The 14,306-nt window shown below is 40.9% G+C and overlaps 1 protein-coding gene across 1 annotated transcript; it reads left to right on the top strand.

The window, feature by feature from the left end:
• Window positions 1-755: 755 nt before the first annotated feature.
• LOC120556869 (SAM pointed domain-containing Ets transcription factor) lies at window positions 756-13,192 on the top strand. The gene is made up of 6 exons (XM_039796678.1): window positions 756-1,103; window positions 9,206-9,664; window positions 10,304-10,501; window positions 10,849-10,896; window positions 11,231-11,365; window positions 12,282-13,192. The coding sequence occupies exons 2-6, from the start codon at window positions 9,220-9,222 to the stop codon at window positions 12,458-12,460; spliced, it is 1,005 nt and encodes a 334-aa protein (XP_039652612.1). The 5' UTR covers window positions 756-1,103; window positions 9,206-9,219; the 3' UTR covers window positions 12,461-13,192.
• Window positions 13,193-14,306: the final 1,114 nt, after the last annotated feature.

Below are 14,306 nucleotides of genomic sequence, written 5' to 3'. Positions count from 1 at the left end.
CGAAATGTCCGTTGTGTGGCAATAAATTCTATCAAATTGGAGTGCTGTCCTAGTAGCTTTATGATTATTCACTTTTAGGATCCAGCACCCAGCCTTCAAAGCTTTCTATGTATCTACGTAAGTTGAGCGTGTCCAGTCCTATTTTTTATAAAGTGAATACACACAGTGAAAGGGTCAAAGTTCAAGATGAAAACATGGACAACACCCAAAAACAAGTTTTCAGGTATTTTATTATGCACAGGGCCATGGATACGCATTGCTAAGCCTCTGTCCTGATTGACAGGTTGGTGTGAAACGACGCCCTAAAGCATTCCCTGCTTTATTGTCTATTTTAAAATAAATGGGACCATCATTTACAAAATGAACATCAAGTTGTGGTTTTATCTTTAATAAATGTATTGTATTTCATAAGCTTATGCTTTTTAAATGTAAAACATAAAAAAAGAGTAAAAAGTGCAATAATCCCCTCCGAAATGTATTATAAAATGTTGTAAAATGGAAAGACTCAAGTTACAAAGTATATTCTTTAGTGTCTAAGTACTGAGGTCAACTAGTAGTGTTTGAGGTCTGAGTCTAATCTGCAAGACACATGGCACTTCAGACACACACACACACACACACACACACACACACACACACACACACACACACACACACACACACACACACACACACACACACAAAGTAAACACGACTGCCCTATAAATATAAGTTGCAGTCAATGGAGCTGGAATTCCTTTGCACTCACTCTCAGAGTCACTTGCCCTCACTTTGTACACACCCCCAGCAGGTGCTTTCACTTGAAGTTTGTTTGCAGTTGTGCTTTAGGCTGTGACTTTCAGTTTAAGTGTAATTCCACCAAAGAGCCTGAGAGGGTTTGAGGCTGGGGGGCTCTGCGACACTCATTGGGGGGGAAACAGATTGAAGGGTGCCTGCTGCATCTCTGTCCTCAGATAGCGCCTGGATGTCCCGTCTGAGCTGAGCTTTAGTCTGCAACACGGACAAAAGGCCATCCTTCATCCTGCAACAGAACCAGAGCTGCACTGCATCTGCTATCATCCAGTCAAGTCTTTGCCTCTGGCAATCAGAGCATCTTTGCCTCGGTAAGAAGACGCTGCTATACATAATGTGTGTCTTAAAATACAGGTTTTATTTGCTAGTTCACACCATTACTATTAATTGTTAGAGGAGCCTTTATATGACACTAGCTTTTTCTACTTTTCATGAGTAAACATTATTGTAAAATTTACTGTTTGATATTGATATCTCATCTTTCAGGGAACATAAAGGGCATCTTCTAAGCAACTTACCTGGTACAGGATTAACAACATTTATAAATAACTTGAGTTATTAATTATAATCTATGATTATCAATTAACTTGTGTACATAACTCAACAATTGTGTACACATTTAAAGCTTTGGCAGTTAAAAAAAAAAAGTAAGTTTCACAGTTATGAACTTTTACTACCCACAATATGGAAAATTGTCTTTGGCTTCACAACACAGGTTTAAAAACCACATCAGACTTATTTTAGAAAGACAGAAAAGAAAATGTACCTAATCATTTCTGTTTTGTTTTCTTTGTGTTTGCTCTGTATCTTTGTCACGTTTGCCGTTGTTCCGTTTATGTCTAATTGCATATTTCATACAGGGAGATAAAAAAAATGTGGTCAGAAAAAAGTTGACTGTGGGCATTGTTTGCAGTTTGATGCCAAAACCACAACAATACGCTGACATGTTAAAAGAAATGTGTCACTGTTGTCTGTGACAAGACCCGGAAACTTTTTTTTTAAAGGTGGAAATTAAATACATCTGTCACTATAATAAGAGTAAATTACAAACAGAAATAACAGAACTGGACTTTCTGCTCTATTGTTCCTGAAGGTGAAGGTGCCTTTTATCCATTCAAATCTATCATGTCATAGCATTCCCCTACAACAAACGTTGTGTGTTTGTTAATTAAAAAGCCAGCTTTGAAAGGATCTCTTTCATGGAGTTTCCTAAAAGCTGTGATGATTCTCTAAGAGGATTAAGGAGGAGGACTTTACACTTTATGTTTTACTTAAAAATTAAAAAAGCAAGAGTTTTTTTGGAACCTATCCATTAATTAGGAAAAGACAGCTACACCCTCCTCAATAAAATTTTAAAATAATATAACAGTTGTGACCTATATGACCTATGGTGCACATGACAGTCGTCTGAAATTAGATACAAATGTTGAGTAAGGTTTATCTGCGAAATAATCACTAGGATAATGATATCGTAAGATTTGGATCAGATTCAAAGTTAGACGTCACACCAATATGGTTTTCATATTTCATGTGTGGACTTACTGGTATTGCCAGACCCAATGTCAATGATCTGCATTGTAAACATTACACAAGGTGATGCCATAGTCTTCTGCTTTGTTAGTGAATTTATTACTTTGAATACCCTCTGTTTCATACAGAGTGTGTTATTTAAATAAAGTTGCCTTTCCTTGAATGTCATTCATGCAACAGTTAATATTAGAAAACCTTTGTACAGGCTACATATAGCCAAATATAATATAATATAATGTAGGCTACAACCATAAAAGAACTCTGACGTTAAAAAGAAGCGTATTGCAATCTTGCATTGTCAGACCTTCCTCCTCAGTGCTGCCGAGGAGGGTCTGGCTAGTCCACACAGCATTCTGGGATGGGAGAAAAACGTGCTCTGGTTTATTGGCATTTCTTTAAACCAATCACAATCGTCTTTGCTATGCGCCGGACAGAGCCACCGTGCCGCTGCAAAATAGCCTCAGGAAGGAACTTGTTTTGGTGGAACGTGTCATTCAAAAGTTTTAGTCGTGCGACAGAAAACTCAGATTGGACAGATAGTCTAGCTAGCTGTTTGGATTTACCCTGCAGAGATCTGAGGAGCAGTTAACCGTAGTCCTCATAAATCCACCGGAGTTTAAAATTCCAACACAAAGAAAGCGGAAGGTAGCGGACATCCGGCCAAAAAAGGGAGAACTGGCTGAATTTCCGGCGGCAACAGAGCAATTCCGTAAGTGGAACGCGGTGGATATAGACTAGTAATGACAACACACAATTCTCATTAAACCACTGCTGAAGAGGAGGGCACAACCAGATTATGTAATTACAGTAGAAGCGCCAGTCAAACCTCAAATGATCATAAATTTTATAGTTAGTTAGTTTTGTGTATTCATTTGAGGAACGTTACAGTCTCTTCATCTGTATCTTTTAAGTCTCTTCAGTGGAGGGGAAGCTTCAGTGGACGTTTATTTACTAAGTCTGGTTCACTTGTCATATCTTGCTTTTATTGTGACACCAATTTTTCCACCACAGCCAAACTTTTTAGCGATATTTTGACTTAAAAAAAAAATGCGTAAATTAAAAAGCAGAGCTTGTGCACACCTGTGGGTCGACAGGTGCGTGGGAGAAGGCCATGGGTCGACAACGCAGAACAAAAGGTCTGTGTACCGGAAACGTTATTAAATATCTCTGAAGAGGAAAGTGTGCTGGAGTCTCTTGTTCTGTTATGCACAAATTGAAAATGTGCTAAAAACATGTGGATGAAAATTGACCATTAGCCCATAAAGGCCAGACATGAAGTAGGATAGTTTGGCTGTCCTATTCATCTACATTGTCACACTGCTGTTGACACTTTCTAAAGCAACTGCTGATTATACCACGTTTTTTTTAAAAACTGATATTAAAGACTAAGGGCCCTATCTTGCACTCAGCGCAATTGCCTTTGTACACCGACGCATGTATCATTCCTATTTTGCACCCGACGCACAGCGGACTTTTCCCTCCACAGACGCACGTCGGTAAATTAGGGAATGTATTTGCGCTCCCGGGGGCGGTTCAGCGAAAAGAGGAGGCGTGTTCCGGCGCAAACGTTCCCTGGTGCTATTTTGCAGTTTCAGAAAACAATTCCGCCACTGACCAGGAAAAACCTGGTCTAAAGTCAGTGGCGCTAGTCTAAAGTCAGTAGCGCGTTATTCAGATGCTATTTTAGAGACGAATGCTTGGCCATAATGTAGTGTGTGCACAACGCGCATACACTTCTCTCATCTACAGCAGTTCCCATTTTTGCAAACCATACATAATTACAAAGAAAAATATTACTGAAAATGCGCTTCAGGTGTTTGGATAGGTCAGGAGGAATTTTACAGTACAGTCCTCAAAAAGTCGCAGCATTCTTTGTGGCTTGTTGTGTTTTACACAACATGTCCATGAATCATGGATGTGTTGATGACATAAATGAGGAAATATTAGAGGACTTAAGGAGACGTGATGTTGAACTACGGTGGGATTGGACACTCCGGCGGAATCTGGTGAATCTGGAGTAATGCGCGATGCGCTCCTGGTGGAGCGGGTGGATGGAGATAGAGTGGGGGGAGGAAGGGGCACAACAGGTGCAGGTGGTGCGTTTGGAGGCCCACGCTGAATGGCTGCAGCAATCCTCTCCAGACTTGAGGAGATGCGCCCGAGAGGCCGCAGCAACATCGCCACCCGGCCAAGACGGGCATTTGTTACTTTGCCGCATCCCGTACGGCTCCCGCTGGCGTGCGCCAGGCAAATCCGCCGTCATAATAGCAATCCGCCACGGAACAATACGCCTGCTCTTAAAGGGAATGTGAGATGACGCTCTGATTGGTTATTTTCACGTTACGCCCAAACCACACCTAGCTACTTCAGACCAATCCATTTAAGATTTGCGTCGGGCGCAAGAGTCATTTATCCAGCCGGTATAATAGCAACAGCGCCAGAGATCCGCCCACAAAGCTACTTGCGTTTGGCGTTTCACACTTGCGTTTCAGATCGTTAAAATAGGGCCCTTAATCTCTCTGATCCTCTGACAACCCGCATGTTACAGTTAATCCAGCTGCGCCAGAATGCCTTAGGCCTCACGGTGAGAGTCTCGATATCTTCACTATCTCTGCAGCCATTCGTGCTACACCTCCAAATCTTCAGGTCCAATCTCAGTAATATGACTTTTATCATCTGCATCACCAAATGTAAATACAGCCCTGTGTCAAAATTTATTTGGACCAACAGCAAAACTTTTGCTTTTATCGTTTCCTACTGGCCGAATGCCAGTGCACCTGACTAACAGCAGAAATGAATCACCGAATGCACCAACATTCTCTACTGGCAGTTAATACAACCCACCAGATGCAAAAAAAGGGGGAATAACAAAAACATTTTTTTACAGATAGGAGATAGAGGGATGTGATGGTCTTTAAACTACAAATATTGCGAACAGCAATAAAAATAGAAGCCACACACACAGAAAATCAGCCTTTGTTTGTGTTTCATAAAATAAACAATTGTCAACCTAAAAATTAACTACTGTTACACCTGAACCTAATTTATAATGTGAACAGAGCACCTGCACATCTCAAGGTGTGTGTGTGTGTGTGTGTGTATGTGCGTGTGTGTGTGTGCGCGCGCGTGTGTGTGTGTGTGTGTGTGCACGTGTGTGTCTAAGGCAGCAATCCACAGATCCAAATCTCTTCCAGTCTGCACACTTTCTTCCAGTAATAGTCATTGCAACAGCCTTTTTTCCTTGTTCTCTGGAAACATGACTTCCTTATTTAGTCCAAGTTTACCATGAGAAACAATAACAAGGGTGGAAAAAACAAAGTCTCCCTTTAACGCTCGCATGGCAAACAGTCATGCCTGGCTGTACACACTCCTTTAACTCCAGACTCAAACAACACAGACCCTTTTTTGTAACAAGTCAGGCATATTTTGTCGCTATTAGATAGAAGATCTCAGATCCCACACATGACCTTTTCTTTTTTTCAGCTCAGATTGAATGATTCAGGTTAAACACACTTGAAAGAGCAGACTTTTGCTTGTTTTGCACTACTCATTAACTTTAATCTAAACACTTCAGCCGACTTCTGTCACAAAATTATAATTAAATGAGTGATAAATGGGTTAACAGGTTTATTTGAAGCTAGATTGGTTGTATTGGTCTGCAACTTTGACCTCCTTTATTTCAAGAGAGGGTTTGGAAGTGAAGGATTTCATTTTTGCGTTGGATCATAATCTCCCTGACTCAACGTTAACAGTTTTTTCCAGGCATTACAAGGTCCTTATGTTAAGGAGGGTAGTTATGACTGGAAACAAACTGAATTAAATGGACAATATTTGTGATCCCAGTTGGATTCACATGACTGTTATTCTTTTCATCAAAGCTCCTTATGTGACTTTTTCTGTGTGTATGTTTTCCCCCAGGCTAACAACAAGTGGCTCAGTTTCATTTTTTTTTTTCAGAAAAAACACATCATTCTGATAGCACAGCAAAACTCCAAAGTGATGATACAAAGCTCATCTCAAATAATCACCCTCTTCATGTTAAATGAGACCAAGCATGTGGAAGAAATATGGTTCCCAGGGTGGACGCCTGCATGGAGTCAGTCCTTTTTTGTCGGTGTCAAAGGCTGACTTTGCTGAGTAAATGGAGCAAGCTCTAATGCTCCTGAAATGAATATCAGCGTCTTGACCAAACTCATTTAGAGATCAGTCAGGGTCTTAATCCCTCTCCCTGGGGGGGTGTGTTTGTGTCTTTTTCTTGTGCCCCCTCTTCCTTTTGGAAGAAGGTAATATGGCTAAATTTGCTTTGCTAATGGGTTTAGCGCAAGCTGTTACAGAGCAGAGTTGACATGAAGCAGCCAGGCTGGGATACCAGTGGCTTTTAATCTGACTCCTGATGGAGTGAAAGGGAGTGTGGGTTGTGGTTTACGAGAAATTTGGAGATAAAAGGAAAACTGGGAAGGGGGTTTTACAGTGGGGGGTTGAGGACCAAAGTCTGGAAGGGTAATCTTTTTTTAGGGAGGGGGGGAAGATAACTTCATTTAACTTTGGGGAAGTTTGGTAAAAGAGTATTTTCTCAAATGTTATTAGCAGCTTTACAATCAGTGTGTCTGTAGAAGAAGAAAAAAAGAATCATGTACAAGGCTTGAGATCGGCATTTTAAAAGGGTTTGCGTTCTTAAATCCAGGCTATTCAAGAAGTAGTGTAAGGTGTGTGCCACTAAATAGTAGGGGTGCACGATTCAGAAAATGTCACGAATTGATGTGATATCGATTTTTAGGCTCAAGATTCAATTAAAAATCGATTTTCAATTCAAAAACGATTCTCGATTAAAAAAACGATTCACAGTATGTAAATGTACTGTACTTTTCCCATGTGATTGCAGTAGACATACATTTTAAAAGAAAAGAGACACAACAAAAACACTACAAAAATGTAGTTTGATATTGGCCAGCTTTCAAATGCATTTAATTCAAGTATAAAATAAAACTGTTAAATAAAAAGAGCTTTTCGTTCAGAGTTTGTTGGAGTTTAGAGCATTGAAAGAGAGTGCGTTGGTTGACTGGCATGTTAGGTCCTTTAGGTTGTTGTTCGTTCATGTCTTTAACGTTAATCTCTGGGTGATAGCGTACCATGTGAGTTCTCAAGTTTCTGGGGTTTCCAAAATAATTAACTTTCGCTTTGCAAAGCCTGCATATAGCATGATTCCTATCAAGTTCCGTCTTCCCCTCGAGGTTATAAAAGCCGAAATGTGCCCAAACTCTCTCCTTCAATGAGGATGGAGCAGGTTGAATAATCCTTTCTGTGAGGTTTGCCATTGTTTGCGCCAACTAAACTACTTCTGCTGCACTCCTTCTTCTGATAACAAGAGTGACCAGGTGTCAGTGTGAATTCGACGCAGCGCCATCTATGGGAATGGCGAGCTAAACTCATTTCAGGACAATAGTATACACGCCATTAAAATATTTTTTTTGGAATTCTATGAATCGATTTTGAATCGGTAGAGCTTAAATCGCAATACGAATGTGAATCGATTTTTTTGCACACCCCTACTAAATAGACAAAAAAGGAATGAGAGGCGCTTCAGATGCAAAAAGGAAATCAATTTATTCCATGTGCAAAATGTGAAAAAATGTGCAAAAAAAGTTTTGGACATGTCCTGCTGATGATAGGCCTACGATCAAAAAGTTTAACGTCACCTGGATTCATTTTACACTCTCACCCTCACAAATGATTTGGGCTGATGGGTGTAGTCTATCATTTAGCAAATTTTATGAGACTTAATTTCTTTGTCTTGACAAATAAAGCCGTGACTCTCCTTGAACATGTGCTCTGTGGGAGCACACTTCCTTTACGGTGGCATCAGCCACAACCACTGATAACCTGGTGTGTGACAGCAGTGTGCCTTCCCATATGCCAGCTGTGGCAGGTACACATTATGGGCACCATATGCGATTTCAGCCTGAGATTACAACACTTGTGCCACAGCTGACGTCCATAAACGAACACTTATGATAGCAATTTCCTGTTAAGAAGAAGCTGTCGCAGCTTTCGGTCGAGGCTTCATAAAACCGACAGCTTGGTTGTTTTCAAACATGCGGTTTAGTGGACGCTCTTCTCCACATTATCTAACTTGATTAAAAACTCCAGCTGACAGTGGAGACAGAAGGCTGCAGAGACGGCACCTTGAAAGCCGAGGCAGGCGGCTGGGCTGCTTCAGGTCTCAATACAAGTCACCTACCCCCAACGCATCAGCCATTCTGGGCCACTGACCCACAAATAAGAGACTCAGTCAAATCCATTTTGCCCCATGCCTGTCAACGCTGTGTGTGTTTTAACTCTCCTTAGGGTCATTTCCCCAGTATTTCCATTAGGCTCCGGGTTCTTATAGAGCATCGATCGGCACAGTTGCACCTCAGTTCTGCTCATAACACATTCTGAAAAGGGTGTCTGCAAATGCTCTGATGGAGTTTATTACTAAACAAAAACAATTGCTGGTTTAGCAGCCAGGAAAGTTGCGGGAGAAGAACTGTTGGAGAAGGTAGGATTTTAATCAGAGCGATGCTGAACTGCTTGAATGTTTGAAATTTTGTCAGACAGGATTATCATTTATGAGCTCTTGTCGATTGCAGATTTAAATTATACAATGACCTTCGAAACATATTTTCTCATTTTGGGAAGTGCTTATGTTACAGGCAGATCTGTTGATTCTCTCTGATTTCACTCTATTCAGAATAATCAGCCACAAAGACACTTTTTAATCAAAGACTTTGCAATGCTGAAAGGATACTTTTAAACGTTTACACGGCTCTCAGTTCATGTAGTAAGTAACATGTTAGAAATATAGAGTTTAGTGTGACTTTTTTTCCGTCTCTCTTGTCTCCAGGTAATAGCTACAGTATGACAAATCCAGCGGGCAGTTTATCGGAAGGCCCATTGTATGGATCCCGGCTCGGGATGACAGAGGACTCCCTCGCCATCCTGGAGCGAAACAGAGGCTCTGGAGAACCCTGGGACCTGGAGGAGACCAAACCGAGCGTGGAAGCCCTGGAGCGCGGTGTTCCGGGCTTCTACCTGTCCTGCTTTGACATGCTCCTCACTGAAGACGCCACCTGGCTGGTGAAAGTTTCAGAGGCCTCCCCGACGCTGGTTTCAACCACGACTCGCATGGAGCCCCAGGAAGAACCAGAGCAGTGCCCCGTCATTGACAGCCAGGAACAGGGACTCTCTCCTGGGCTGGAGGGGCAGGAGGAGGAGCGGTCTCTGGAGCAGGTGCAGTGCATGGTGGTGGGAGAAGTGCTGAAGGACATTGAAACAGCCTGCAAACTGCTCAATATCACCCCAGGTAGGCTACCTTCCACCACACCTGTTACTGCAGTTTGTCATCTTCAAGAGAGGTGTTACAGTACTAAGGGATCTGACAAAGAAAGAAAGAAAGACAAGACATTTTTCATGGCAAAAAAGAAGCCCGTTATTTGTTAATAAAGGGATATTGATTCAACTTAAGCTACTGGATCTTGCCCCCAAAACCAACACATATTAGTGTTGATAGCCCAGACAAGATGACAGAACTCGTCAATCATATCCTTACTGACGCACAGCCATGTTTGCCTGCTCCAGGATCTGTTTAATCCTGACCTTTGCAGGTTGCAGCTCTCCTGGATTGTGACAGCGAGGTTTCTTTCCTGCCAATAGACAGTGTACACAGTGTTAAGGGCGAGGTCTCTCCTGCTCCCAAAAGCAAACAGAGGAAGCATTATGTATTGTAAGACTTCTGGCTGTCATAAAGCTTTGCAATCTCCAGGCATCTGTTGTATTGATTAGAACTGTAGTGGTATAACAGCTTGATTACTTTGTGGTTTCAGTAATAAATGTATTGTGTATAAATAGAACATAACATAATAACACAATACACTCAAACTGGGAATTTAACTGACTGCAGGGAGTTTTCTCACCTTTTCCCCATCTTTCTCTGTTTTCCTAGACCCTATAGAGTGGAACACAGGGAACGTCCAGAAGTGGCTTCTGTGGACTGAACATCTGTACAGGTTGCCCCATGCAGGAAAAACCTTCCAGGAACTGACAGGAAAGGACTTGTGTGCCATGAGCGAGGATGAGTTTCGCCAGCGCTCGCCGCAGTGTGGAGACACGCTGCATGCACACCTGGACATATGGAAGTCAGGTGCGTGCGTGCGTGCATGCATATGTGCGTGTGTGTGTGTGTGTGTGTGTGTGTGTGTGTGTGTGTGTGTGTGTGTGTGTGTGTGTGTGTGTGTGAAATTGAATTTAACATTAAGTTCATCATAGCCTGCTGCAGATCCTACGATGATTGTAGTGTCCAATGTTTGGAACTTTTGAATTAGCATTTTGAGTGTGTTTTATTATGTACAGTATGAGTGCATGGGAACAGTCAAAATCAGGGCTTTAAAATCTGTGCAATACAATAGTAATATAGTAACAGGTATAAGCATCAAATTAATTTAAACTAAACTTTTTCTTTAATAAAATGTCTGTCTCTTCTGTCTTCAGCTGCCTGGATGAAAGAGAGATGTTCAGTTGGGGATACAAAAACTACCGGTAGGTTTGGTTTCCTCATTCACCTGCCATTTAAAGAAAATATTAAACTGTAATGACTAAAAACTGCATTGTAACTTTGTTCAGAATTAAGCAAAATGAAATGTTAAGGACATTTACACTTCGATACAGACCACTGGACATTTTTGCTTACTTACTTTTGTACAAAATTTTGGCTTTCATGCAATTTGAGCACCTGTTTTGTGTCTCCTGGTTAGTTTGGAAACCTTAATGGCTTTGCCTCGTAAACATTTGGGTCTATGGGAATGTGTGATTTCCCTCCGAGACTCACTGCACTGTGGCCTTAAAGTCCAAATGTTGTGTTTGTGTTGTTTAGGTGGTGAGGATCTTTGGTCCGAGGCAGATTCCTCTTGTTCCGGTCAGCCCATTCATCTGTGGCAGTTCCTCAGAGAACTCCTGCTTAAACCTCACAACTATGGACGCTGTATCCGCTGGCTCAATAAAGAAAAAGGTATTTTTTTTTATTAATGTTACAGTGTCAACATGCATTTTAAGATGCACGTTGAAATGAAAGGGAAAAGATAAAATGACGGTAAACTAATATACTGTATATTTGATGGTTTATTGTATTTTTGCATTTCAACTGCTTTTATATTTAATTCTTCAACTTACAGTTCAACTGCTTTCAGAGCCTACAACATTGTTAGCTGACTTTTCATCTGCTTTCATTTGTTGCATGTCAACTGGCACCTGAACTGCTTTTATCTTTTACTTTTCAACTCACAGTTCAACTTCTTTTAGTAATTACACATCAACCAAAAGTTCAACTGTTTACCACACTTTCACTTCAACTGAAACTTCAGCTCATTCAGTGACTAAACCTTCATCTGACACATCGGCTGCTTTCATCTGACACTTCAACTGTGACCTAAACTCTTCTACATGCTTTCACTTCAACTGATTTCAGTGCATCAACTGACACGTGATTCATTTTAAACTCATACAACATATCACAAGCAAATAATTCATAGTTTAAACAGTTTAACTTTTACTACATTCAAATATTTAAACAGCTATTTAGGAGCAAGAACATGTCATTTTGTTTTTGGCTTTTCGTTTGTGAAGATGTACTGTATGTAATGCTGCCTTCTTGACCAGGTCACTTTAGAAAAATAGATTTTAATCTTACTTAGACTACTGATAGAAAGAAAGAAAGAAAGAAAGAAAGAAAGAAAGAAAGAAAGAAAGAAAGAAAGAAAGAAAGAAAGAAAGAAGAGAAAGAAAGAAAGAAAGAACCAGAAAAAGAACAATAAAAAGAACAATGAAAATGTAAGTGGAAGACTAACATTGCTCTCTATGTGGCCCACTGGTATTTTCACTTTGTGGCGGGTTGTTACAAAAGTAAAATCTCTTGTAATTCCCACCAGGTATTTTTAAAATCGAAGACTCGGCTCATGTTGCGAGACTGTGGGGACTCAGAAAGAACCGACCTGCTATGAACTATGACAAGCTGAGCCGCTCCATACGTCAGTACTACAAGAAGGGCATCATCCGCAAGCCTGACGTGTCTCAGAGATTGGTGTACCAGTTCGTTCACCCAGTATGAGTCAGCAGCATGGTGGGAGGACAAAAGAAAGAGGAGAAGGAGATGGAAACGTACAAAACTACAAGGAAACACTATCTCACCATGCACTTGAACACTTAAGCCTGAGATGAAAAGGTGACAGGAAACACATGCACTGACCAACCCCAATGGTACACACTTTCGCTGCCAACACTGAAGCAACAGCTGGCAGCTGGTGCGTGAAGGCTTATTTGTGCATGAACCGAGAGGAAGGGACAAAACAAAGTGGCTGTTGTGGCTTTTTTTTTTCTGCTGCAGAATAAAACAACCACAGATTAAAAAAACAGAAACTGCCTTGTCATTTGCATGATCTGCCTGTTTATTTTCCACATGGGACTCTAAATTATCCCTTACTTAATGAGGCAAACGGTTAGAACTGATTGCTCTTTTTTCCACAGCTACATTTGTTTTGTCTTTTTTGTTTCGCTCATCTTGACCACTGCTGTTGAAATTGTGGTTACGATTGTTTTGCTTCTTTTTGGGGTTTGGTCCTGGCTGTTGTACACACAATCAGTTAGCCAGTTTACTGGATCTGGATCCGAGAGTGAAAACCTGTTATGAAAGGATCCTCAACACCTGTTGGGACTGTGCCATGTAATTGGTTTTTGAAGGTGTAACCTGGTAAAGAGCCCTGCTTTATATGTTGTGCTGTAAACGTGTTGTAATCGGTTTGTACTGCTGTACATTGCATTTTATGTTGTGGGTGTATGGAGACCTAAAGTGTTCAAAATATAATAAATATATATAAACAAAATATGTGATATTGTAAAATTATTTAGTGATCTTTTTCACCGGCAGAGTGGCTCTATGGTCTGTCGGTCAGACTGAAATATCTTATTTATTATTAGTTTATTTGTCAGGGACAATGCAGCGCACATTATTACATACATAAATATCATAGTCAAAGCCATAACAATATGTGTAGATGTGTTGCATAAAAGGTTTCTAGCCAATTGGCTAATTTGCAACCCCAGTCCCTGGTCAAGCCTTTCTAAAAAACATAATCCAAATATAATTTTTTTAAAAGAACTACATAGTGTGAGTTACACAATCATGCAGCAAATACATTGTATACTAATATATTAATCACTTTATCCCAACCCTAGGCTACACTAGCCGTGGGTTTTGTTTCTATGACAACAACATTACGTTAGCAACGTTGCTAAGTTATAGAGCTCAACAGTCCCGCCCCTCTTTCGAGAGACCTTGGGTTCCGGAAGTAAATTTCCCATTCATTTCTCCCGTTGACGTCTGGAAAAATCCGTACTTGAAGAGTTTTAGACCATGCCTTAGGCTAACCAGCTACGACGTGACTCATAAGCATACAACATATCATTTCGAGTGAAAAAATGAACAGAAAAATCCAAAAAGTCAACCAGTAGACTGTATACATTTAAAAAAAAAAAAAAAGTTACATCAGCTGTAGCCTGCTTTACCCAGTGTTTAGTTTGAGTTAACGTTATTTTAGACTGAATCAAGCTGTCAGCTAGCAGTTAGCCGAATTAGCTGTTAGCTAAACTAACCTAAGCTTCTCGGTGGAGGCTAATGGCAGAAGCGTGGAACAGATCGTGATTCGTGCAGTGTCGTAAATCCTCGTAAAACAGGATTATCATCTTGGGCATGCGCATGATGGATCGTGCAGGCAGCTCTCCCTCCCATAGACAGTATATAACAATGGACCAACAGATCCCGTTGCTCTGGACGGAGACCAGTGAAGGCTATTAGAAGAACTTTTCCGGTGATCTCTTGCTTTACTGCACAGCCTCCAACTGAGAGAGACAACGTAAATGTGACGTGAGCAACGTGTCTGAAAGTTGTAAGTGTTCTG

The sequence above is a fragment of the Perca fluviatilis genome, chromosome 4 (genome assembly GCF_010015445.1).
Source record: "Perca fluviatilis chromosome 4, GENO_Pfluv_1.0, whole genome shotgun sequence".
Classification (NCBI taxonomy): Eukaryota; Metazoa; Chordata; class Actinopteri; order Perciformes; family Percidae; genus Perca; species Perca fluviatilis.
This window is presented reverse-complemented; position numbering and strand designations above follow the sequence as displayed.